General features: G+C 43.1%; 1 protein-coding gene across 3 annotated transcripts in view; it reads left to right on the top strand.

The window, feature by feature from the left end:
- Positions 1 to 27,625, top strand: part of DIP2B (disco interacting protein 2 homolog B) — a 179,093-nt gene that overhangs the window by 145,308 nt on the left and 6,160 nt on the right. For all 3 annotated transcript variants that reach the window (XM_054696612.1, XM_037514726.2, XM_037514727.2), the window contains 15 exons: positions 506 to 586; positions 2,753 to 2,880; positions 4,952 to 5,066; positions 9,171 to 9,372; positions 12,853 to 12,962; positions 13,077 to 13,157; positions 16,175 to 16,298; positions 17,512 to 17,633; positions 19,640 to 19,751; positions 22,039 to 22,148; positions 22,596 to 22,726; positions 24,255 to 24,423; positions 25,169 to 25,339; positions 26,213 to 26,274; positions 27,002 to 27,059. In XM_054696612.1, coding sequence (XP_054552587.1) covers positions 506 to 586; positions 2,753 to 2,880; positions 4,952 to 5,066; positions 9,171 to 9,372; positions 12,853 to 12,962; positions 13,077 to 13,157; positions 16,175 to 16,298; positions 17,512 to 17,633; positions 19,640 to 19,751; positions 22,039 to 22,148; positions 22,596 to 22,726; positions 24,255 to 24,423; positions 25,169 to 25,339; positions 26,213 to 26,274; positions 27,002 to 27,059 — 1,776 coding nt within the window. The remainder of the gene's footprint in view (positions 1 to 505; positions 587 to 2,752; positions 2,881 to 4,951; positions 5,067 to 9,170; positions 9,373 to 12,852; positions 12,963 to 13,076; positions 13,158 to 16,174; positions 16,299 to 17,511; positions 17,634 to 19,639; positions 19,752 to 22,038; positions 22,149 to 22,595; positions 22,727 to 24,254; positions 24,424 to 25,168; positions 25,340 to 26,212; positions 26,275 to 27,001; positions 27,060 to 27,625) is intronic.

Here is a 27,625-nt window from a genome sequence, read left to right on the forward strand (position 1 = left end):
ATATCTAAAAATATCCAGAGAAATAAATAACAAATTATAATTATTGTTATCTCTTATTTGTTATCTCCAGGCTTACTGGATTACTATTACTATTTATATAATATTTTTTCAACAAGCATGCATGAATGTTAAAATTTTTTTTAATAACTCTAAAGATTGGGGCCTCCCTGGTGGCGCAAGGGGTTAAGACACAACCTATGAAGCTGTCCGCAGCCACTGCAGCACAAGTTCGATCCCCAACCAGGGACATACCCACATGGCACAGCAGACCTCTCCTGACTCACCCGCTGCTCTCCTCAGCAGTGTATTTCAGTCAGTCTGCCTGTTCTGTTCCCCACTCTCTCTGGTGAATCCTCTCACTACCCCCTACCTCTGGCCTATACCCCAGTTCTTTTATGCATAAATAAATCTTTTAAAAAAAAAAAGTTTAAAAAAAAAACTCTAAAGATTGAATGCATTTTTAAGAAAAAGCTAAGACTTACACTTCGTTCTTTCTTCTTTTTAGGTGATTCCAGTGAACTATGCAGGCTCTGCTGTTGGGGATGTGCCATTCATCCGGTCAGGATTGCTGGGATTTGTAGGGCCAGTAAGTGATGCTTTTATTTTGGTGCATCTGATCCAAATACATGGTCATTCATAGACCATAACAAATTCTGATTAGTCTAAGAGTGTAATAGGACCACTTAACTTAGAGCGTTTTCTGTAAGAACATAGTAACATGATTTAATGTTTATTGCCTTTATTATGCAAGTCCAGTTGACTTTCCAAAACTCTTTTCACTTATTCTTGCTACCATTCTTTCATTTGATTATATATTCCAATAAGTTAGAAAGTGCTGAAAAAAGTTATCTTCAATAGCAAAGGAAAACTATAATAATGTATAAAGCATTTTCATACAAATTATCATACTACACCATGTAGTAAATCACTGAATGAAAATGATTTGTTTTTAAACAATTGGTGTTTACAGGCACTGGAGTTACAGTTACTGGAACACAGAACACAAAAAGCCTGTTCTCAAAGAGCTCACAGTTAGCTTGATGAGCCAGCAGGCGGCGGTGAGCCAGATCACCAAGGGCTTTGCATGATGTAATGGGAAGGTTGGATTTTATTTCTAATAGCAGTCTTTATTGTAGTTGAGCTCATATACCTCCATCCATCTCTAATTACCTTCCTGCTCTCTCTTCTCTTAACAGCTTAAGTTATATAAGAAAAGATCTAATTTTACTTTATTTCTTCCCTGCCATTTATGGCGGGAAGGGGGCAAGAGCATGCCTCTGAGAGACTCACTCTCCTAGAAACAAATCTAGATTTACTGTCTTCACTCAGCACCAAGAAATCCTTCGCTCCTTTTAGCTTACCACTCTACTATTAAGGTCCAAAATGGAGCTCCAGCTATCACATCTGCATTCCAGGAAGCAGGGCAGAGGAAAGAATGCAGTCCTACTCTCTCTTAAGGAAGATTTCCTGAAACTGCTGTGCCACACTTCCATTTATATCTCATTGTTCTAAACTAGTCATATAACCACATCCAACTACAAGAAGGCTGAAATGCAACCTTCATTTTGGTCAGCCATGCCCAGCTGGAAATTCTGTTACTCTGAAAGAAATGGAGAAATGCACTTGGGAGGACCAGTGGTGACTCTCTTGTTCTCTTATTTCCACACACTTATCAACTTTGTTGGAAATAGCTGGTCCTTTTCTGTCATCTGAGATTGACCAGTAGCTTCTTTTTTTTTTTTTTTTTTTTTTTTTTTTAAAGATTATTTATTTATTTATTTATTTATTTATATAAGCACTGGGTACAGTCAGAGGTGCGGAAGGGTGAGAGAATTCACCAGAGCCAGAGCGGAGAGCAGAACAGGCAGAGTGACAAAGTACACTGCTGAGGGGAGCAGCGGGCGGCAGGAGAGGTCTGCGCGCCATGTGGGACCCTCGCCCTGGGTCGGGGATTGAACCGGCACTGCAGAGGCTGCAGGCAGCTTCGCAACCCAGCACTCAACCGCTGCGCCACTGGGGAGGCCCATTGACCAGTAGCTTCTTAAGGCTAGAATCTGTCTTTCATAGCCCAGTGTATGGAACTGCATTATGTTCAATAGTAAATCAATAAATGACATTGATAGTTTAATGACTGCTAGGTCTTTTAATATATGTCAGTAGCCCAAGATCTAATGAAAGGAAAGGTTGATTTGCTGCAAATTGGTATGGGAGGATTATTGACAAGTATTATTCATACAATGATGCTGTTAGGGCGTTGACAGCAGGTTGCCCTGCAGCTTTCTTAACTTCTTGAGGAGAGACTCTTACGCGTTACCTTTCTTTACTAGCTTGTTTCTAATATTGCCAGATTGAAACAGCTTTACTCTTATAAACCTCAAGCAGTCATTCTCATGTTCAAACTATTCTAATCTCTAATTCCAGTAATTATTGAATTCATATTTTATATTCATATGTTTGTATCACAGAGGTACTTTCTATGAATAGGTGCAGATGAACTGATACATAATCATGATTGGCAAAATAAACTATGCCTGTGTGGGATCTTGGTTTTTATCTTATAAAATTCCTCCCAAAGAGTAAATATAAGTGGATTTCCTCATTATATATACTGTGGACACCATTAATTCTAATATTCTGCTGATTCTTGAGAAGTTTCACATATTTTGGTGAGATCTATTTCAAGGCAGGAAGTAGAATGTTTGTTTTACTATTTAAATCACGGAAATCAAGGTAAATTGTTTTTACCTTTCAGGGCAGCCTGGTATTTGTGGTTGGAAAAATGGATGGGTTACTGATGGTTAGTGGTCGAAGACATAATGCTGACGACATTGTTGCTACTGGATTGGCAGTTGAATCAATAAAGACTGTTTATAGAGGAAGGTGAGTAGTACAGAATCCAAAAGTTAGCACTTCCCACAGAATCTAAATATATCTCCACAAGGTGACTTGAGTTGTGTCTACAGATTCTCTTTCCAAGTTACTGAGTTATTTTTGGTTAAGCATAGCAGAAATGGGGCTTTGAATATTTATTTAAAATATCTGGTTCCTTGGATTTTATTGAAAGGAATAAGACATAACCATATACTGTATTTCAGTTTTGTTTTTTTTAAGATGTATTTATTTATGCATACAAGACCCGGGGTACAGGCCAAAGATATGGTGGGTGGGAGGGTGAGAGGATTCACCAGAGACAGAGCAGGGAACAGAACAGGCAGACTGACTGAAATACACTGCTGAGGGGAGCAGCGGGTGAGACAGGAGAGGTCTGCTGCGCCATGTGGGTTGCTCCCTGGCCGGCCAGGGATTGAACTCGTGCTGCAGAGTGCTTCATAGTGTGGTGCTTAACCCCTTGCGCCACCAGGGAGGCCCCTGTGTTTCAGTTTTTAATTTATTACTATTTGTTTTAAATCCTGAAGACTGAGGAGAATACCAAAACATCGAGCTTCCTATACTCCTTCAATAGGAAAGGGGTGCCATTTGGATTAATGGAGATAAGATGCTACTCTGTAGGAGTTTTACAATCTGTGAATGATTTCTCTTACTCATCTCTAAATTATTTTAACACAAAATTTTATGCAATTTTAACACAGAAATTAACATTATATCTGAGCACTAATTTTAACTTATGTCCATGAAATCAATTGCATATCCTTTTTTCTTTGCTTATTAATGTGAGAAAAGAGCCAGATACTTGGCTCTTATTTGAATAGTGGATATCCTGTTCAGTAGTTTATGATCATGGCTATGTGTCTTAAAGCAATCTTGGTGTCCCTTTTAGTTTTTTAAGAAGTAAGGAAAATTAAGCCAATAGAGAACCAATACCTGAAACGTATAGTTTTTGAAATGCTGTGGCTTCCTGTGAGATAGATGGCAGCTCCCCGGGCTCTAGGCCCTCTGTCTCTGGTCACAGTTCTGTCCCCAGCACTCAGCATGGTGCCTGGTGCATAGTAGCTCAGAAAGTGTGTATAGGAGGAAGGAAGGGAGATGGTCAGGCAGACTGGCATATTCTCTGTTGAAAGAATTTGCCATTCTCTGATGTATTCATTCCATAAGAATTTACTGGGAGCCAACTGTGTGCCATTGTTCTAGAAGCTCAGGGTGTGACAGTGAGCAAAACCAACCAAGTCTTTCGCAGTGAAGCTCACACTCTCATTGGGAGAAACAGTTATCACAGAGAGAAATAGATAATACATGGGATGGTAACCATTTTGCAGAACAAACACATGGCGCTGGGGGTGGAGGGGAGAATTTGCCAGCTTAAATAAGGTGGTCTGGGAATGCCTCACTCTTAGGGAGACATTTTGAGTGGAGACCTCAAGCAGAACAAAGTCCATCCCTCCTGTGGCCTGCCAGGTCCTCCGAGACTACCCTGGCCTGGATCTGACTCTCCCCACCACTCTCTGCTTCACCACTCTGCTCCAGGCACACTGGCCTTCTTGCTGTTCCTCAAACCTGCCAAGCTCGTTCCTACCTCAGAACCTTTTCGCTTTCTGTTCCTTCTGCCCGGAAACCTCTTCCTCCAGAACTCCGCATGGCTCGCGTCCTCACTTCATTCAGGTCTCTGCTCCAGGGTCCTCTCCTCAGGGAGGCACTCCCCAACCACCCTGCCCTCATAGTACGACCCTGCACACCACTCCACCCCCTCACCCTGCCTTAGTTTTACAGTATGACATTGCTTTATATTTATTTGTCTGTTCTGTCTTCCTAACATGCGAGATCCACAAAGTCAAGGACTTTGTCTTATTTATCACTGTGTGCCAACATTCACGACAGTGGTGCTTAATACATTTTTTTTGAGTCCTCATTTGATGGTAATGATTGTGACATGTTCTTTTTTAAACTGCTCATTTCTGGGTAGTGTGGTGGGGATGTCTCCTCATAATTCCAATGAGCAAAGCAAATAGGACTGGTTGTGAAGGGAGTCCTGATGTGTTTGATCTGTCTCTCTTAGAATTGCTGTGTTTTCTGTGTCTGTGTTTTATGATGAGCGCATCGTGGTGGTTGCGGAACAAAGACCCGACGCCTCCGAGGAGGATAGTTTCCAGTGGATGAGCCGTGTGCTTCAGGTGAGCACCCAGCCTCTTTGTCCCGTAGGCTGGCTTTGTTGTCAGAGATGACAGCAGGGACTGCATAAGCATCTTTTTTTTGACGGGCTGTTTTTTTCCTTTCCCGGTAACTCTTCAAGTGTTCAGGGTATTAGCAAAAGTTGTGTGAAATCAGGTAATTAATACCATTTCTCCTGTGGGCCACGTAGGTTTGTGGTTTTTTGTTTTTTGTTTTTGTTTTTTGCTCAAGTTGCCAAGAACAATTTACTTGACTTGCCTCAACAAACTCACTTTTTTGTGCTAGAGTGTTTATTACCCATGAAAGTTTTAATCGTCCGTATGTGGAACACATTGTTGACAGTGATCAATCTACTTGTCAGCAGCTCCAGTCTTACCAAATGCTGTAAATGCTGCCTAGAGTGCAAGATTCCAATAAAATATATAAAAATATAAAGGAGTTTTACTGTCAAGTTAGAGAGGTGGGTCATATAAGCCATTAGGGAAGGCTAAAGATCTGGGTTCAGTATAAGGAATATGTTTCTAGGGGATGACCGGGGAGAATGATGGGAAGAGCCCAGTCCACTCTGGGATCATAGGCTTTGAGTCCTGGCTCCAGTCCTCAGCAGATAGGTGCCTTAGGCAAGTTACTTAACCTCACTGGATTTGTTTCCTAACCTGTAAAGTGGGGATAAAATTATCTGTTATAGGCTATTGGAATGATTGAGATAATTAATTGAAGTATATAATGCCTGCATTTAGTAAATAATGATTATTATCAACATCAAAAATATTGGTCATAAGCATAATCTCCAATAAGGAGCTTAGAGAAACCCATTCTGTCTTTAAATAACATTTCCTTTCCCTCTGTTCCCTCAGTCATCTTTATTTTTCTCAGTATTTATTATCATGTAAGTGTATATTATAAACATGTAATGTTTATATTATGTATTTTAAACATTATATTCATCATATATTAATTGCTTTCATTATATGGTCATATATTAATTTTTTTTCTACATCCGCTACACCATAAGCCCCATGAAGGCCAGGTCTTTCTCTTTTGTTCCCTGCTCGACTCCCAGAGCCTGATAGCTCTGCCAGCTCATCATCGCAGAAGGTTTAGTAAATGTTTGTTGGCTAACTGCATAGTCCGAAGAAAGCATGGATTGTCCTTGCCACAGCAATTTATGTGTTAGTGGCAGTGTTCCCAGCATGCATAACTTCTCTGTTTGCCGCATTTATATTTATTAACTGCCAATTAGCAGTACTGTTAGAAATGATTTAAAGATGAGATGCGTGATAGAGCTAAATAACTTTTAAGATTCTCCTCTATGCTCTGAGTCTGTGATTCTGAAGTCTCAGCTGGTACAGCATAGGCTCTTTATAGTGGAACATCACAGAGAAGAAAGAGACCCTCCTGGAGCTAGGCCATGCAGAAGAGACCATGTGTCGAGTGGGACTGGGCCGATCTCTGACACACGATTGAGAGTCAGATCTGCAAAGAGACTATGTTTTCATACCATTCATATTTTCAGACAAAAAAAGCTGCTTATTTCATTCAGAATGAACTTTGAGGCATAATGATAGAATCTTGTGGTAAATTACACATTTTTTCCTATTACAGGAAACTAAAATTCCCCAAGATATTTGTTACTTTTCCATGGAAAGAAACTATAGGAGGGCCTCCCCGGTGGCGCAGCGGTTGAGCGCTGGGTTGCGAAGCTGCCCGCGGCCTCTGCGGTGCCGGTTCGATCCCCGGCTGCTCCCCGGCCAGCGGAGGAGGGTCCCATATGGCGCGCAGACCTCTCCTGCCGCCTGCTGCTCCCCTCAGCAGTGTACTTCGGTCCTTCTGCCTGCTCTGCTCCCTGCTATGGCTCTGGTGAATTCTCTCACCCTCCCGCGCTTCTGACTCTACCCAGTGCATGTATAAACAAAACAAACAAATAAAACTTGCCTCTATAAAAAAAAAAAATTATAAAAAAAAAAAAACTATAGGAATTAAATGCACTGCTAACTTCCTAATCCAGATTCTTGTAAAAGTCATTTGGCGTCTACTTTGGGCATGAAATAAGAGGGCATTATTTTCCCAGTCCTGTAGCTTTTCAATCTGGGACATTTGGATCCACAGTAGAACACTAAACACACTGTGTGTTCTGTAGGTTAGATCCCAGAGATTGTTTAATTCCAGGTTTGTGTATAATATGAAGCAGATACCTAACACCTAAGGAAGGTGTTTAATAGATAACTTACAGAGTATTTTCAGTGGGGAATTCAGACTATATATAATATATTTGTTAACTTTCTGTATATTCAGAGGTGCCAGACTTAGGAACTCTGACAGACTTTCCTTTTCTCAGTTTTCTCTGTTGGTTAGTAGGACAGTCTGAGAAATATGATTTTAAAGTTTATTCCTTTGCCCATTTAAGTTATTTTAACAGAAGATCTGACCTTTTTATTACTGTCAGTCCATTCTTCTTTTGAAGACTGTATGTCCTTTTCAGTAAGATTATAGGTAAAAAACAGTGATCGTTCTTAATTGAAAGCAATTAATAAATATATGATGAATATAAACAATATATTGATAGTTAATCAGTTATTTTTAAAAGATAAGTGAAGCAGAAAGTCATAAAAAATGAGAAATTCTTTAAGTATTGTATTTTATTTTTTTCCCCCACTCTTTTATGTGTGTGTGTGTGTTTTTAAGAATTATTTTATTTATACAAGAACCTGGGTACAGGCCAGATGTGCGGGAGGGTGAGAGGATTCACCAGAGACAGAGTGGGGAACAGAACAGGCAGAATGACCGAAATAACACTGCTGAAGGAAGAAGAGGGCAAGACAGGAGAGGTCTGCTGCGCCATTTTGGTTGCTCTGTGGCAGGTGGGGATTGAACCAACACTGCAGAGGGTGTGGAAAGCTTCACAGTGCTGCCCTGAACCGCCTGCACCACTAGGGAGGCCCTCGAGTATTATATTTTAATACAAAACATACCAATATGTTGTCATTTTATATGCCAGGTGAACTTATTTCTGTAAACTACATCCCAACATACTGTCTTTGGTTTCCAGCTTCGTTTCTTTTAAATTAGTCTAGAATATAAGTATTTGTAGGGCCTCCCTGGTGGCGCAGCAGTTGAGCGCTGGGTTGCGAAGCTGCCTGCGGCCTCTGCGGCACCGGTTCGATCCCCGGCTGCTCCCCGGCCACCGGAGGAGGGTCCCACATGGCGCGCAGACCTCTCCTGCCGCCCGCTGCTCCCCTCAGCAGTGTACTTCGGTCCTTCTGCCTGCTCTGCTCCCCGCTCTGGCTCTGGTGAATCCTCTCACCCTCCCGCGCTTCTGACTGTGCCCAGTGCATGTATAAACAACAAACAAACAAATAAATAAATCTTAAAAAAAAAAAAAAAAAGAAAAAAAAAATAGAATATAAGTATTTGTAAAGGGACTTTTAGATTTAACTTGCCCATACCTGTGAATAGTAGTTTTTTAGGAGCTCACCTTCAATGAATCTTTCTAAAACATAACTCTTTTTGCACTCATCTTTTATCAACTGATATATTAGTTAAATTTTATGTACATAGTAACAAGAACAGCTGGCACAATAGTTGCAGAAGCACTGAGGGAGCTTATGGCCTTCATGGCCCAGTGAGCAGGGGCCACACCTGGTTTGCAGAGTGGATTCCTGGTAACTTCTTGAACCACCTAAGCAGAGGCCTTTTTACAAAGTTTCTGTTGTAGTCATAATAAAAATACTTGATGGGATGCTGCCAACTCATGAATCATTTAAGAAAGTCAAAACTCAAAAAAAAAAAACAACTTAGCCTCTATTTAACTGACCAGTGTTAGACAGCTAAAATCTTAAAAGCATCTAAACAAATTTCAAGGTTTTTTGACCTTATCACACAAGACAGAATATACTAGGATATGTAGACCAGTATGTACCTTTGTCCATGCTTACCCCTTCTGTTAATTTCTGCCATTACTGAATATGAGATTTTAATAATTAACAGATTCTAGACCTGGAATAGATAGAAAAAGAAAATCCAAGTGAAATAATGGAGTATGTCAGGAATATGTCAAATGTAGTCAAATTAATCTCATTGAATAATTTTCTTTCTGTTTTTTCTAGGCCATTGATAGCATTCATCAAGTTGGTGTTTATTGTCTTGCTCTGGTACCTGCCAATACATTGCCAAAAACTCCACTAGGAGGGATCCATATATCTCAGACTAAACAGCTCTTTCTGGAGGGCTCTCTGCATCCTTGCAATATCCTCATGTGCCCACATACGTGTGTCACCAATTTGCCAAAACCCCGGCAAAAGCAACCAGGTAATATGCTGGCTTTGTATATTTATCAGTTTTTGCTAGTGGAAATAGGAGTTTATGGAGGCTAATTTTCTGAAGGGGTAGTTAAAAATCAAAAAGTCTGTACATTACTAATCAAGAAATGTATAAATAGAAATCTCTTCAAAACACATTGTTTGCCTAAATATCTTACACATGTATAAAACACACAAATCCCCCTCAAATCCTGTTACACTGAAGTCATGTATTTATTTGCCATATAGGTGAAATCAATTTAAATAGTATTTAATCTAGGATTCTCTTAACAAAACTTTGATGTCACATTATATGCTACTTAGAGACATAGTAGCTGCTTAAAACTGTTTTGCTAGTCAAATTTCAACCAGTTTTATTAAATGATAAAACCTACATGAAAGGTTTATTCCACGCCCCCATAGGTATAGCAACAGTCTGATGAAAGCATTAGGTTTGGAGTCTGTATTTTTGCTCTCCATTTTGATTGCCCTCTAAGATCTTAATGGGGTGCCTATGAGTCAGACCAAAGCAGTTTGAAAATCATGGCATTGATGAGATGTGGGTGATGTGGGCATAGCATGAGAGGTTGGGGGTTAAGAATACAGGAAAGTGAAGATGGGTAGGAGTGAGGTCAGAAAGGAAAGAGAAAAAGGAAGATGAAAAAGGTATTAAGAGACAAGTTTGTTTCTTTCTCAGGTAAAAGAAATCTAGAGCTAGGCAGTCCAGGGATAAGATGGTAATTCCTCAATCATTGTGTTCTAGTTTCCCATCTTTTTGTTCTGCCTTAGGATTAGTGAGTTGTTACTCATTAATTGTTATAGGTATGCTGCATAACAAATGACACTGAAACTCAGTGGCTTAAACATGATGTACAATAATATAAGATTAGTTGCTGAACTGACAGTTACATCTAAATAACTGTGGTAAGCAGTTCACACAGCAGATCATGGAAGTAAATATTTGCGGATCATAGTAACAGTAATTTAATACCCTCATAAAAACATGCTAAAGAGTCAACCTTACCTTATATTTTATTATTGTACATCATGTTTATCTTTAGTAAAAGGTATCTTACAGAAATATAATTAAATGCCACACTTTCTCTTCCCTTCCTAACCTTCCCACATTTGGTTGCATAACAATGACACTGAAACTCAGTGGCTTAAAACAAGCTTTTATTTTTCACTCATAAGACGTAGTTTGGCTGAGATAGACAGGGGCTGGCTTGGCTCCAGCGTGAAGGCTGGGTTCACTGTTCCATGTGTCTCCTCGCCTTGGGACCAGCAGCTACCTGGGCCACATTCTTCTCAAGGCAGATGGCAGAAGCATGAAGGCAGGCCAAGCCATGCAAACACATCCAAGCTTCTGTTTGTGTCATGTCTCCTCACATTTCATTGTCTGAGACAAGTGAGACCATGCCCAAAGTGAATGGAGCAGAGCAGTGTGCTCCTCCCGTGTAATCACAGCAAGGGCAGGTAGGAAAGCATGTTAAGAAAATGAAGTCCTCTGCCACAGCTTCCTTCACATACAGAGTCAGGGCCCAGTGAGGCTTCCTGACCTCCGGCCATCCTTTCTGCATTCCAGGTGAGAGAAAAAGGCAAAGACGGGAATACCCTTCCTGTTTCATTGTATTTTCTAGAGTTTCGTGGATTACTTCCTCTTATGTATTGTTGTCACGCTAAAGAATACAGTCTTTATTCCAGGCATTGGCCAACTGAAAAGTGGCAGTTCTGTTATTAGGGAGCAATGGAGAATAAATATTGGAATTGATGAGTAGCAATATTTTCCAAGGGAAATTTACAATTCTGTGGGGAAAATAAAAAGGTATATTACAGCAGTAAGCAATAAGCCCCCTAGATGTTACTGCTTTCAGTTATGTTTTCATTTTCTGTGACCCGTAAACTCAAGAAATGACACATAAGGAACTCAAGAAAATTGCTGCTATATTTTTTTGTTTTTTAAGCGCCACTGAAAATTTCCCTTTTTAAAATGTCACATCTTTATTAATTTTACTGGATTGGACAACTTACATAGTCAAATATTCTGAGATCCTGTCTCTATAAAAGGCTATCTCCACCTTCATGTAACTATAATTTATGTAGTTTCTTAGGAAGGAATTTTGCAGATTATACTTAAAAATTGCAATAGACACTTTGGAGACCAAAAGTATTCAGCAGTCAGAGAGCTGGAATATTACCTCCTTTTTAAGTTTTATAGTTGATGTTTAATTTTTTAACTTCATTTTGAAATAATTCCACACTTATAAAAAAGTTCCCAAATAATCCAGTTACACCCTTTCCCAGCTTCCTCAAATGTTAAAAAGCATAATTTCAGTGATTTTTCTTTCAGCTGGAAACAACAGGACCAACATTCAGAACCAACAGATTTTAGAAATAAAAATTATTTAGTAAGCCAAGTGTAGCATCAGCGTTATTAAAAGCTCAGCTGGCAATAAATTTTATCTTTTAGCCATCTTCTTAGTTTGAGACAGTAGCATCTTAACCTTTAAGTAACCTCTAAGAAAGTTATCCAATTCCTAGCACTTCTTTTCTTGAGAGGAGGAGAGTTCTTCCATTTTATTTTGAAGTTTCAAATCCGTGGGGAAAAGTTAAAAGAATAGTGTAATGAAGACCCATATACCTTTCCCTAGATTCACCAAACAACATCTTCATACCAAACTTTGTAAGTAAATTGCAGGCATGACACCTAGCCCCTGAGTATTTCCACAGTGTAGCCCCAAAAAGCAAAATAGTCTCTTAAATTTTTCCTTACCAGCCATAATGCCATTATCCAATTAAGAAATTTAACTTTAATATAATACTATCATCAAATAATGCATACTGCATATTCAGGTTTTTCCACTTGTTTATGTTTGAATTTTTCTTTTTAAATCCACTGTTAAGTCAAAGTCATACATTGCATTTGACTATTGTGTTGTTTTAATTTAGACTTCTCAGCCTTATTTTGACATGGACATTTTTGAAGAATCCAGGCCAGTTTTCTTATTGAATATCCCACAATTTAATGAAAATCTTCTGCTATTCCTGCAATCTCATGGATGGCAGCCTTCTTTCCAGGCCCAATATTCATTACTGTTAAGCCCACTTTAAGGGTAGTATGTCTGGAGCAAATGAGATTATTTATCAACAGGAACCAGTGAATAATGTACCTCCCTATATCCACCTACAGGAGCCCACCTGCTCCACTCACCCTGCTCCCTTCCAATCCCTCTGTCTCCCATAATCCTGGATTTTTTTCCCCTAGCATTTCCTGCTACTCGACAGTATTTATTTGTGCATGTACTTATTGGTTGCCTTTCCCCAGTAGAATATAAGCTGTTTTCTTCTGTTGTATTCCCAGTGCCTCAAGGAGCACTGAATTGGCATTGATGTATGAACATTTGAACCAGTTTGGGTCAGTCTGGGATGCTTTGGGGCTACTTGGCTCCATCTCCACCTCCAGAGAGTTGGTTTTTGCCTTTCCTTGTAGGTGTCGGTCCTGCTTCTGTGATGGTTGGGAATCTGGTTGCTGGAAAACGTATAGCACAAGCTGCAGGGAGAGACCTTGGGCAAATTGAAGAGAATGATTTAGTGAGAAAGGTAAGCGTTCCAGAGCATTGATTTTTATAAGCAAGTTAAGGACAGAACTTACACTTAAGGTAACTTTTTAAATCTTGCTGACTCTGATTCTTTTTTTCTGCTTCGTGACTTTAGCACCAGTTTCTGGCCGAGATTTTACAGTGGCGAGCCCAGGCAACGCCTGACCATGTACTCTTCATGCTGCTAAATGCCAAGGTATTAACAATCCAATTGTATCTCTAATGAGCTAATTATTGTCAGAGTATTTTAGGCATTCTTGATCTTTCATCAGAAAAATTTCAGTTGCCAACTTTGAAGAAGTAGCTATAGCTTTCTCCTTGTTTTAACATATGAGGATAAATTGTGCAATACTTCAAGGTCGAAATGAGACCCGATGGAGTGTTATTTAATACTGTCTCTTCTTGTTACAATCAAGTTCTCTTTATTCAGGTCTGATAGGAATGGTGGGGCCAGCGTTGCAGTTACTTAGATCTGTAGATGTATAGAAGGCATTACGTCGTCAAATTTTTTATCCAATTTGACATTTTTAAAATTTCTGCCAAAGAGAAAATGACTTTAAATCAACATTTTAAAAAACAGGTTTTTTAATACATGACTTAAAAGATTTCTTGCTAACAGATGAAAAACATATGGAAAATTATATAAGAATGTATTTAATATCTTTTAGTGGAGGGTCACCAGATTATTGTGTTTTAAAATAATGCATTCTGTGGACATTTACTTTAATAGCTGAGTCAGAGGCTAAAAGTACTGTGCCCGTGGAATATAGCAGTATTTCTCACCAGCAGGGAAAAGCCTGGAGGGCCTATTAGATTCTCTTAGGGAACCTATCCAAATTGCCTCCTTATGGAGGCCCTCTCGGTTCTGATAATGTGTGTGTGAGTGCATGTGCGCATGTAACACATGTGCGCATGTGCATGTAACACACACCTTTAGGAACTTCAGTGATAGACTGTAATGAGGGAAATCTGCTGTACGTCTTAGTGAAAAGTAATCAAATACCTTCAGAAGCAGTGCTCTAGAATGGAAAACTTGGAGACTTCATTGCCCCACCTCTGCATGAAGTGGGCTTCTCTTCAAGTCCATGGGTTCATTTCAGTAAGAGGATGTCGGCTCCCCTGTTCACTTCTAAGCTGGCTACAGTTAGTTATGGCCCTACGAAATCCATGCCACAGATTTTTTTTTGTGAGCATGAGTTTGAATTTGCCTCTTGGTTAGAGAAATATTACATGTGGATGACTAAAGGACATGTAATCTATTTATTCTTCTGCATATTCTAACATTTACTTTGGGCTGGCCCAGGTCACTAGGAAGTTTAGTAACCATATGACATTGTTCCCTCAAACCCAGAAAATTATTTTACTCGAGTTTAATTTGCTCTTGTACCATGAACCCAAAAGAGGAATGTTCTAGGACATGATTTTATTAGCACTACCTGTGGCAGTTAGTAGAGTATGATATTCTTTTCTTTTTTTTAATCTTGCATGTGAATTTATGTAATATATAAATTTTAAAAAGCCAGGAAAACATGCACTGAAATGTTAATAGTGTTTACATCTTACTAGAAGGGTTATATTTATATTTTCAAATTTTCTATATTGAATATATACTACTTTATATAAATGAAATAAACACATTTTTAAAAAGAGTGACACAATAAAACTTATTTTTAATGTTTTTTTGAGTTACAAAGTTATGACACTTAAGAGAGTGTGATACTGACACAGTAGACAAAGGATAACTTGACATCATCCAGTAAAGTTTGAGATATGTGTACCCAGTGACCCAGCACTTCCATCTCTAGGTCTGTACCCTACCAAAACTCATATATTTATGCACCAGGGTCTATGTACAGGAATGCCAGTGTCCATCAGCAGTCAATGGGTGAATAAATTGTTGTACATTCATTATTATACAGCAACAAAAATGAATGAACTAGACACGCACAGCAGCAAAGATGACTCTTAAGATAATGTTGAGAAAGAAACAAAGGACAGAAGTATAGCAGCTCAATTCTGTGGGTAGTAAATCCCCAATTTTTCATGGATAGTAAAAATATAAAGGAAAAGAAATCAGTGATTAATATTAAAAAAATCAAGGTAGTTTTTTCTTATGGAGGGAAATAGGAAGCTGAGTGGGGTAACCCATGCCATGCTTTTGAGCTGTGTGGAGGTCTTTTTTCATGTCACGCTAGTTCTCACACGTTTGCTTTTAATTTTTCATTAAGCTACACATTCTTAATCCCATTTGTGTGTTAGGTCTTTCATGGGAAAGGGGTTCAAAAGGCCCAGAACTGTGAAACTTGAATTGCAGATAAGGATGGAGCATTTATGAAAACCCACAGGAGAACTTATCCTCAGGGAATGATTGGTCATCTCCTAATCTGCCTGTCTTTATTACAGTGGACTTGCATTCACTGTTATTGCTTACACCTTGTTGTTAGAAAACTTACAAGCAAACTTGTGGTTTCTGGTTTTGGGGTGTGATTTGTTTGTTTATTCAAACCTGTTTTATGTGTAGCAAGTACTTGGGACTAGATGGTCATCATTTATTGTCCTGACCTCACTCTGCCTTCCTCCTGCTTTCAGTTCATTTATTTTCCCTCTATTCTTGTTTCTTCCTTTAAATAGATCCCGATGTGTTTCTAAAACTACCTTGAACAAGGGATTTAAATACATATGCTTGATTTAAATAATGTTGATAGGGCCTCCCTGGTGGCGCAGCTGTTGAGCACTGGGTTGCGAAGCTGCCCGCAGCCTCTGCAGCGCCGGTTCGATCCCCGGCTGCTCCCCAGCCACCGGAGGTCCCACATGGCGCGCAGACCTCTCCTGCCGCCCGCTGCTCCCCTCAGCAGTGTACTTCGGTCCTTCTGCCTGCTCTGCTCCCCACTCTGGCTCTGGTGAATTCTCTCACCCTCCCGCCCTTCTGACTATACCCAGTGCTTCTATAAATAAATAAATCTTTTTTTTTAAAAAAGAGCTTAATAAATTTGTAAAAAAAAATAATGTTGATATTCCTTAATTACCTTCAGATACTGATAATAAAAAGAAATAGCACATACACCTTTGGTTCCAGGGAAATTTTCCCGGGGATTGATGCTTTGTTGAGATGCTCTTCCCAGGCATAAGCCTTGCTGTTATCGTGGGAAACTGGCTTTAATTGTGCCTTATTTCCTTGAGTCTTGACTAGCTTATACTTTCTTTTGTTCAAAGGGAACTACCGTGTGCACAGCGAGCTGCCTTCAGCTTCATAAGCGCGCGGAGAGGATTGCATCAGTGCTTGGTGACAAGGGTCATCTGAATGCAGGAGACAATGTGGTGTTGCTCTATCCACCTGGTAAGTGTCGTGTTGGTGGGCCGGATTTCAGTGCCATTACCAGACTGCAGACTCTAGGGGGACAGGAACTCAGGGATGCTATGTATGACTGTGTAGGGTGCACACGCCCCTCTCTGGGAGCAACCACATGCAGGCTAGGGTGCAAGCCAAGACCACCCCACCATACCCCCAAGCCTTGTAGCCCGCTGGCTCTGCTGGGGCCTGTCTGTCTCACTGTTGTATCCAGCACAGTGCCGGCACAACGGTCAATACTGAATGAATGAAACAACTTTTGGAAATCCTCAGAAGAGATGCTTTGTCTTTGGGAGTGTTTAGGAATGGGACCACGTCACACAGTTTCCAAAAGCATGAAGTCTTTTGATTCAGTATTCTTTATGTTAACCGTATGTTTACTATTCTTTGATAATTACTGCTTTCAGCTTCCTTGCTTTAATTCAACAATCTGTTTTTCATACTAAGAGAGATTTAGAATTATGTGGTGATCATTTGGCATAACTATTCAAAATTTTAGCTGAAGTATTTGAGTTTCCCGCATCGTCAGTCCTCTGTCACCTCCTCATGTCTCAGGCCTTCGTTGGTCTTTTATCTCCCGTACTTCCTTTGCTCTGTGATTCTTACTGTCCTGTTTTATTTACACTGGTGCTAAGATTTCTTAGAAAGTCATTTGGTAAAGGGGCCCTCCTGTAATATTCCTGTGTGTTGTCTTCCATCTCCTGGTGAGTGAGGAGGGGAAGCAGAGCCCCGGCTGTGGAGGCCACGCACCATGTCCTGGTGTCACAGGGCTGTCTCCATGTGGTCATGCTTTGCCTCCCTCAAACTAGTTGTTTTTCACATAAGGGCCTTCTAGATCCTTGAAGTCCAGCCCTTCTTCATCTCTCCTTTCCCTATTATTTTGCTTCCCAAGTTAAGCAGCCCCTAATTTCTGCAGTTATTTCTTCTAAGTATATCAAATAATGATGCCAGAATACCTTCTAGAAGTATCTTTCAAGAGTTTCCTTTACTTCTGACTTTGTTCCTTGTTATTTACTCTGGCTTCTCTTTATCCATCATATTTTACATGTTCTTCCTTAACTTTTAAAAAATTTCTTCAATTGCCTCTGCTAAATTGTCATCTGAATAACCCATCTGGTACATGATTTAATAAACAGGTTTTAGAAGATCTGCCTGTTAGTTTCTCAGCGATACTAGGCAGGCACGTGACTCTGTGTTGCAGGTATCGAGTTGATCGCAGCATTCTATGGCTGCCTGTACACGGGGTGCATACCTGTGACCGTCCGGCCCCCTCACGCCCAGAACCTCACTGCCACGTTGCCCACCGTCCGCATGATTGTGGATGTAAGTACCGGTATATCTCGCCTTGTCAGCTCATAAAATCCAGATTTAAACAACTGAGGAGTCTTCTAATTTTCAAGTTTTGTTGAGTTGGGAAGTCAAATCTGTCTCCTTAAAACTACCTCTATTTCCTTAACTTGACCAGAGTGGCCAGTATTATTCAGTGAAGGAGTATGGGAAAGTGGTTATTGGTGAGTTACAGAATTCTGCACGTTTATCATGAACATGTAGGTGCTAAGGCTATCAGTAGTAAGTCTTGATAAAATTTTCTTTTCCCCATTCAGTCTTTTTTAATACTATTTCTTCACAATAACCCAGGTTATTATGAATGGAAAGCCACACATAAAAAAATGAAGTTAGGTCACTCTCTTAACTCCACACACACAACTAATTACAAATATTTTAAAGATTTGGGTATAAGACCAATAAAATATGTAACAGAAAGCACTGGTAATATGTTCTGTGACATAAATGATAATAAAGATAATTTTGGAGACTTGGCCCTTTTATCATGGGAAACAAAAGCAAAAATAAACAATTGGGGTGCCTCAAATGAAACACTTTCATGCAGCAAAAGAAAATAGATGATTAAAGAGGCATCCTACTGAATGGGAGAAAAATATTCACACAATATGTAACTGATAAGATGTTAATATTCAAGATATATAAAACAACTCACACAACTTAGCAGTAGAAAAAACAATTGTTAGTAAATGAGATATGAGCAGATATGAGCAGTTTGCCAAAGAGAATATCCAGCAGGTGCCAATGATATGTGAAAAAATGTTCATCTTTGCGTCCAATGAGAGAAATGAAATTTGAAACCATAGAAACCATCTCATATCCCTGAGATGTTAAAAAGGAATAAAATAAATAAAACCAACAAGTGCTGGAGGGGGTGTAGAGGTAGGGGAACCAAGGAGAGCATTCTGGATTCACCTTAGAAAAATAAAAATGGGAATATATTCTACCCAGAAACTGGGGTCTTGGGCATGTAGTCGACAAGTATGAAACCATCCAGGCAAAATACGTAGGCCCTACGGTGTTTATTACAGCGCTGTCGACAATAGCTAGAACATGAAAGCAGCCCGAATGTCCACCAGTGGGTGACAGGATCAGGAAGATGCAGTTTTTCCATCAGGAAAGGAAAGTGGAGTTATTTTCAGGAAAAAGGAGCAAGTTTGGGAGAATTATCCACAGTACGGTATGTCAGAATGAAAAAGAAATAGTGGCCATTTTGCACAGCACATGATTTGATAAAGTAAAATACTTAGAAAAACTAATGAACATTAGCAAACACCATGAGGGTTCTGAGGTTAAGAGGGGAGGGAGAGGAGAGAGGGACAAGAGGGCCTCTCAGGGACATTGGGGGGAACATAGGATGGTCCAGTGAAAATAAATAAAAGCCATGCTGGCCACAGATGGTTTTATTAGAAAAGTTCATTTCCACAAATTGTCTTGTTGTATTCTGCAAAGTAGGAGGAGAAGCAGAGAGGGGAGTGGGGGTGCCCTTCCACCGACAGTTATGGGGGGCGTCGGGCACCTTGCCTTTGTTTCCATGTGCAAGCGCGCAGGAAGCTCAGTTTCTGTGAGCACACGGTCTCTCACGTTTAGACTCTGCTCTCGGGCTAGCAAGTTTCGCCGTTCACTAAGTTGTTGCAAAACATTGACTCCTTCAGACATGATCGTCTGACTCCTCAATCCCTGAGCGCTACAAAACTCTGTATTTTTATTTTATCATGGTCTTCATGCAATCAAAAAACTGGGAGATCAATACTAAGATAACTGTGGAATGTTGGAGAGTTACCATTTTCAACAGTAACTTGCCTTGTGAGCAGTCTGTCGTTGTGAGACAGTCAGGTGTTGCACAGTCCAGGATAAACGTCAGGGAAAGCACTGACCGGCTCTGTCCTATGTGTGCTCTTTAAACACTGACGCTGCTGTCTGGAATGCTGCACAGGTGCAGGTAGCGTTAGCCAGGTGCTTATTTCTGTCCATTTGTGTTCTAGGTCAGCAAAGCAGCCTGCATTCTTACCACCCAGACACTGATGAGGTTGCTGAGGTCCCGAGAGGCAGCGGCAGCTGTGGATGTGAAAACTTGGCCAACCATCATTGACACAGGTGAAAGGGAGACGTCTCCAGACTGTTGGGGAGCAGGAACATTCACCTCTGAAATTTCCTAGATTCTCAGGCCAAGGCTGTTCACACAGCTTTTAGGTTGCATTACATTCCACATGCTAAAACAGAGGCGAAACTTAATACCCAGTCAGCTTATATTTCCGAAGGGCTGGATACTACAGCAGCCAGATCCAAAGCAGCAGAGACCAATGTGCTAAAAACTCTTGAAACAAAGTGTTTTGTCATCATTAAATGGTTTGGTAGGTTTACGCCAGATGCGACAGTGTGCATGGAGGGCCCTGTAAAGTATTGAAAATCTCTGATTCGTGTCTTCCGGATGTGGTATAGTTGAAACAGCATTTGACTTGAAGTCAAAACTCTGCTTCTAGTTCAAGATCAGCACTGCCTGTATAACCTCATCTGAGATTGCCCTCCCTAAAATGCTGTCTGACTCGTGTGTTTATTAAGAATATCAAAAGCTTGTCATGTTGGGCCTCCCCGGTGGCTCAGCGGTTGAGTGCTGGGTTGTGAAGCTGCCCGCAGCCTCTGCAGCGCCGGGTCGATCCCCGGCTGCTCCCTGGCCACCGGAGGAGGGTCCCACATGGCGCGCAGACCTCTCCTGCCGCCCGCTGCTCCCCTCAGCAGTGTGCTTCGGTCCTTCTGCCTGCTCTGCTCCCTGCTCTGGCTCTGGTGAATTCTCTCACCCTCCCGCGCTTCTGACTGTACCCAGTGCTTGTACAAATAAAAAAGTGAATCTTAAAAAAAAAAAAAAAAAAAAAATCTTCAAAAAAAAAAAAAAAAAGCTTGTCATGTGAAAGCACTTTGAAACCCATCAAGTGCGCGAAATTTAGGTTTAGTCATATTAAAGAAGGGATAATACACATGTGGGTTTTGGGGTCAAGAAGATGTGGTTTAAATCCCGATACATCTGTTAGCCTCTGTAACTTGGACAAATCGGTCTATAAAATTGGGGGTTGTAAAGATTAAATGACATCATGGAAAGAGCCGACACATAATCATAACAACATCTGATTTCTGTTGTGCCCTTTCCACATGCCAGTCATCTAAAATGTAGTACCTGCTTTTGCCCTTACCCCCGACCTGTTGGATAGGTGCTCTTTTTATCCTCACTTTACAAATGTGAAAACTGGGGCACAGAACTGAAATTCAAACCCAGTCAGTTTGGCTCCATTCCCAGCCTCTTAACCATTCCATTTCTTCCCTACCTGTCTTCGGTGAGCACCACACAGTGCCCCTCTCAAGAATAATCTCTGTGGATTTCAGTGCAGGGAGGCCATGTATCTGTGGCTGTTGTGTGCCAGTTGAACCACATTTTTTATTTAGGTTTGAACATACTTTATCTACTTTTAAAGCAAATTTGGGAATAATGGAGAGGTATTATAAAGAGCAGGGGAAACAATTCCAATGCTAGATTATCAGTCTCAAAAATCTGCCATGTTAACATGTTGACATGTCCAGCTTTTAAAGCAATCCATGATTAATGTAACATGTCCTAAACCATAAATCATGAAGCTTAACTTGAAATCAGCTTGATGACAACTGAAGCTTTTTGAGTTGTTTTAAAAATGCTTTATGTGGGGGCCTCCCTGGTGGCAAAAGGGGTTAAGATGCAACCTATGAAGCTGTCCGCAGCCTCTGCAGCACGAGTTCGATCCCCGGCCAGGGAGCTACCCACATGACCCAGCAGACCTCTCCTGATTCACCCGCTGCTCCCCTCAGCAGTGTATTTCAGTAGATCCGCCTGTTCTGTTCCCCGCCCTGTCTCTGGTGAATCCTCTCACCCCTCGCACCTCTGGCCTCTATCCCAGCTCTTGTATGCATAAATAAATAAATCTTTCCCCAAAAAAATAATAAAAATGCTTTATGTGAATTAATTTCCATTTTGAGGGTAGGTGTTGTGGCCATTTTAGAAAGACAGAAACAGGTTAAGTAAGTCCAAGGTCACATCACTGAGAAGTGGCAGAGCTGGGATTTGAATACTCTTCCTTAAGTCTGCTTCCTTGGTCCGTGTTCTCAGCTGCTGTGTTACATCCCACCACTACCCTAGCAGCTGCGGCTAGCTGACCAGCCTGTTGCATGTTTGTATTGTCTAGTGGTGTCTTCAACCCCTACATATCTGAGCTGCTTAGATGTGAGAAGCCTAAGCTTTAGCAAATCCCAGAAGTTAAATTTGACCTTAGCAAAGCCACAGAAACAGAACATTGGTTGAAAAACATTGATTTTCACGTCCCGTGTCTGGTTGACATCAGGTTTTTTCTTTTTATTGCAGATGATTTACCCAGGAAAAGGTTACCTCAGCTGTATAAACCCCCGACTCCTGAGATGTTGGCCTATCTGGATTTTAGTGTCTCCACGACGGGCATGCTTACAGGAGTGAAGGTAGAGTGGCCTGACACATTCACGGGGCAAATGCCAGGTTTGCAGAAAATAAAGATGACCACTGCCCCGGGGACTTCAGATGCAGAGGCCAGCTGGTCGTGCCAGAGACCAGTAGGCGGAGGATCAAGGGTCCCTGCTATATTTAAATTAAAGCATTGGCTCTTCCGGAATAAGTTATCCCAAGGAATTTGTGTTATGAAGTGTTCTGAACCTACCACAGAAGCTAACTCTGAGCTACAGTTAAAGCCAGTACCAGATCAAATTCCTCTTTTATAAAACTCAGGAATGACTAGTGAACAAAAATGTTTTGAGTTGGATTAGGCTGTGAAGCAATGAAGAAGGTACATCATTTTGAGGAGTTTGAGGGAATGGAAACTTCTCAAAATGAACAGCGTGGTTCTTGCGTGAGATGCCAGTTCATCCCCGGCCCGTGTCCTTCCTTTGCAGATGTCCCACGCCGCGGTGAGCGCGCTCTGCAGAGCCATCAAGCTGCAGTGCGAGCTCTATTCCTCGCGGCAGATCGCCATCTGCCTTGACCCTTATTGTGGACTTGGCTTTGCCCTCTGGTGTCTCTGCAGGTAGGCATGGGGAAGCCAAGAAGCCAAAGGCGTGGGGTTGTCTTGGGGGCTAGAGCCATCTCCCCTTTCTCCTTGCTCCCTTCATTTGGTAAAGTTTTGAGAAAATGCCCACGTCACCAGAATTGGTGCTTCTAATGCGTTGCTGGTGTTTGTTTATTTTTTGGGGATTTCCTTTGTTCCTCTAATGTTGGTTTTAGGCCTTCAACAAAAGGACAGTGATCTTGTTACCTGCTCTCTGCTCCATCCTAATCCTCATGTTAGAAGCAGAGCCAAGGAGGAGGGAGAGCGAGGGTGGAGCATGTCATGCTTCGACAGCCAGAGCGCACCCTGGGCTTGGCAGGAAGGAATCTGAGGGTGACAGCGTGACTGCGGAGCAGCACGTTTGTCCCGTCAGATTGTTTTCACGGGAAAGCAGATCCCCACTTCTTCCGCCTTCCAGGGAGCCTTACCTCAAACTGCATTTCTGCCTCCACGGTAGACATCGCCACGTGTGTTTGGCGGACACCTGTGTCTCCGCACCCCTCCACGTCTCCGTGTTAGCTGGGAGGAGAGCGTTCGGTGAGAGACGCAGACCAGGAGCCGGGGGATTGTCTTCTATTTCTTGATGTCTCTCATCCAATTAAATGTCACGTCATTGACTCAGTTGTTCCTAAACCTATCTTTACGTAAAGATCACCTGGGAGTCTTTAAAAACTACAGCGAATGGGCCTTCCCCAGACTTACTTAGATCTCCAGAGGCAGGGGCCACAGTTTCAGTATTTCTTGTAATGCAGGACTCCTGGGGTCCTTGTGAGTCAAGTTGAGGAATCGTGGCAGTGGATCATGCGTGTGATGCGTGTGACTGCAGTTCCTCCTCGTCCTGGCTGCCGTGTTGCAGCCTCTCCTGTCTCAGCCTCTGTCTCCTGTCTCCAGTCCCGCCTCCGTGTTGCTAGTGTCACCGCAGCTTAAAGCTGCAGTGACGGCCTGCTGGGGAGGTCTGAACTCCGTCATAGAATCATCAAGCCCTTTCAGTCAGTCTGGCTGCTGCCCTCGGGCCCTAGCACTTAGCTCTCCCCGTCGCGTCCTGTGCCCTGGCGGTGCAGACGGGAACACCGTTGCTGACAGCCTTAAACAGCGTGTGCTTTTACACCTCCCTGCCTGTGCGTGTACGCGTCCTCTCTCTGCAGTGCCCTCGCCACGGCCCAGCCTTCCTCCAGCCACTGTCAAATCGTGGTTCATTCTTCCATTCCCAGCTCCGTGTCGGCGCTGCAGTGGAGCCCCGCCCCGCCCTGCCGCACACCCCAGTTGGAACTTTTCATTCTGTGATTTGGCTCTTCAGTCACATCTTAGGAAATTAGTGCACATTCCAGTCTGCTCTAAGTTTTTGCATCCTGTGATTTGTATAGGAACGAGCCTTATTCTTTTTTATAACTAATACAGCCCTACACTGTCCTTCATATTCAGTCGATATTTGTGAAGTGATGGTTTCTGAAACATCGCGGCGTCTGGGATCAGTCGCTCACGTCGCTCTTCTCTTTCCTCACTGCAGCGTCTACTCGGGCCACCAGTCCATCTTAATTCCTCCTATGGAGCTGGAGAACAACCTCTTCCTCTGGCTGTCCACCGTCAGCCAGTACAAGATAAGGGACACGTTCTGCTCCTATTCCGTCATGGAGCTCTGCACCAAAGGGCTTGGGAACCAAGTGGAGGTGCTGAAGGTAAGGTGCTTCGTAGCAAGGGGCCGGTCCCGAGAGCTTTAAGGAAAGGGAGCAGGTCGCGGTGATCCCAGGTGGGGCTGGGCTGGTCGCCATGCCTGCGCTTGATGGCAGCCAAAAGGCCGAGCTGTGGTTCACGGACATAGCTGCCTGCTTATTTCTAGCCTGAGGCTTCGGAAGCCTCAGGGAGTTTTGTTCTACTTTCTAATTTCATGTACTCGTCTGGAGTTTAATCCGCGTGTTGCTCTGGTTGGGAAGCTGAATGGAAATGCTTCACCTAAAGATAAGAGAAACTGTACCCGCCAGTGAGATTTTTCCCAAAAGAATGTGCAGCTTCAGTATTAGCTACTGGGGGCCGCCCCCCCGGGAAAGGTTGCACAGGGATCGTGAGTGTGACTGGCACGTGAGAGTCAGAAAACACGGAATGCTGCCGCGAAGAGAACTGCGACCCTAAAAATGAAACAGACGAGAGTCTCTCTCCAGGCTTCCAGCTAGATTTTCCCCTCAGCCCCAGGTCTCCATTTTGGAATAGGGAGGATTAAAGTCACACAGGTGCAGAGGCCAGCAATTCTGAGAGGAGAAAGAAGAGCATGAGCACGCTGGCCAGTGGCCATGATGGTGGTGGAATGCCTGGGCCTGCTCCCAAAACATTTGGCTTTTGTCCGGGGTGAGCGCGGGGATAGGGCAGCGGCCCCGCCCGGTCCAGGCTCGGCGGGGCCCGGTCACCTTGCCGCGTGCTGTCTTGCAGACCCGAGGGATCAACCTGTCCTGCATCCGGACGTGCGTGGTGGTGGCCGAGGAGCGGCCGCGCATCGCCCTGCAGCAGTCCTTCTCCAAGCTCTTCAAAGACATCGGGCTGTCGCCGCGGGCCGTCAGCACCACTTTCGGGTCCAGAGTCAATGTAGCCATATGTTTGCAGGTGACTGCTCTGACCCTTGCGTGGTAACAGGGAAAGAGGTGTGTGGGGTGTGGTGCAGCGGCGGCCTCCAGCTGCTTCTGCCTGGCCTGAGCCTTCACGCTAAGTTCCACTTGCCATTTTGCGAACAGCGCGACCCTTGGCAGGGTCCCTCCGTAGGGGCCGCCGCAGCTCCTGGAGGGCTCCTCTTCGTCCTCAGGGCGCTGCCCGGGGGCTCGCAGGCCGTGGGCTAACGCTGAGTTCCTGGCCTGCGAGGATGAACCTAGATGATTTGAGTCCTATTTGAATTTATGTTATAAATTCAACATATTGAATTTATAATTTATTTTGTTTCATAATGTTTGCAAAGGAAAAAAGCACCGCAAAAGCCCGTATTCGTTTCTTTAGCCCAAATGCAACCATTGCCGGGTTATTCTTGGTATGTAAATAACAGGAAAGAGATTGAAGTAACGAAAGAACCGAATCTGATTTTGCGCAGCTACAGGTGCCCCGCGGCGGCGGCGGCGGGCGAGTAACTTCCCGAGCAGCGCCACACCTGCTGCCGCCCCGGCCAGCACTGGTTTTGAAACCCGCTGGGTTGGGACCTGTCTCCTCCTCGCTCTCCTCCGCCTGGGGACCTCTCAGCGCTGCCACGGCCCGTGGGCTCGGGCCTCGGGCCTGCTGCCCGGGAGGGAGGGAGAGAGGGAGGTGAAGCCAGGGTGTGAGTCTTCGAGTTTTGCTGCAGCCGCGCCTCACCTTGAAGAGGGGGCAGCTTTCGGAAGAGCTTTCCTTCTTCATGGATGTGGCCAAATGATCCATTTCCTGATTTGAAAATGTAAAATATGAAAAGTTTCTTTAAATGTTCAATGAACAATGTATTGATTTATTTTTCTCTAGGGAACCTCAGGGCCTGATCCAACGACCGTGTATGTAGACCTGAAATCATTAAGGCACGACAGGTACAGTGCATGGACCTCCCCACCCGCCTCAAGTTCCCAAGAATCGGAAGTCCTGAGCCTCAGGAAAGCCCGGACTCTCCCTCTTTCCTCTGGGACTTCCCGGGGGCTGGGGAGGGGGTGCCCTTTGTCTTCACAGCCTCAAAGCTGCTGGTAGGCGTTACACTGAAATGGGTAGCTTCCTCCCGGGAGCTGAGGAGATGGGACGAGTTCAAAGAGGCAGTGTCGGGTTTCTGAAGCAACACTTTCCCTGAAGTCTTCCCCTCGTCTGCATCCGAGGGAGTTTAAGGGAGTTTAGCGGTGTCTAACGGCGGACACCTGGCCTGAGGCCTCTGGCGACTTCTCCCAGGCCTCAGTGCTCCCCGTTGTGCCCTGCGGCACCGGCCCAGCCTGCACAGGCAAAGCTGCTCTGTCATGCCTCAGTTCTTAGCCGAGGGAGATTTTGCTCCCCAGAAGACATTTCACAATGTCTGGGGACAGTTCTGCTTGTCACAACAAGGGGATACTACTGACCTCTAGTGGGGAGAGGCCTGGGATGTTGCCAAACTTCCTGTAATGCACAGAAAAAAATAATCTGATCCAAAATGTCAGTAGTGTTGAGTGTGAGAATCTCTGCTCTAGTGTGAGACGAGGAGACAAGACAGAGGCCTTGGGGAGCGGGCATACAGCTACCAGTGGATGGGAATTCATTTTTTTAAGGCTGATCTATAGTAAATTTGTTTCTCTGCAGGGTTCGGCTTGTGGAACGGGGTGCCCCCCAGAGCTTACTCCTCTCAGAGTCTGGAAAGGTAATTTGTTCTGCTAACCACTGGGCAGGTGCTCTGTGTAGAGAAGCTCATTTTTTTTTTTTTTTTAAAGATTTATTTATTTGTTTATGCAAGCACTGGGTACAGTCAGAAGCGCGGGAGGGTGAGAGAATTCACCAGAGCCAGAGCGGGGAGCAGAGCAGGCAGAAGGACCGAAGTACACTGCTGAGGGGAGCAGCGGGCGGCAGGAGAGGTCTGCGCGCCATGTGGGACCCTCCTCCAGGTGGCCGGGGAGCAGCCGGGGATCGAACTGGCGCTGCAGAGGCTGCGGGCAGCTTCGCAACCCAGCGCTCAACCGCTGCGCCACCAGGGAGGCCCTAGAGAAGCTCATTTTAAACAAATCTGAAGTCATAGGATATACCCAGGGCAACAGATACCCACGGCAAGTCTTAGTTGAAATCTGGAAATTATTCAACAACTTCAACTTAGCCAGTACTTTCTAATTCCTGTGGGTATATAGCTTAAGCGAATACTAGATTTAAACTCCTTGATTTTCACAATTAAAAAAGAGTTCGGCTTACGTGTTCTCTTTATTAGACAAGCCAGCA

This window comes from Talpa occidentalis, unplaced genomic scaffold (genome assembly GCF_014898055.3).
Source record: "Talpa occidentalis isolate TD23 unplaced genomic scaffold, MPIMG_talOcc4v2.1 talOcc4.16, whole genome shotgun sequence".
NCBI lineage: Eukaryota > Metazoa > Chordata > Mammalia > Eulipotyphla > Talpidae > Talpa > Talpa occidentalis.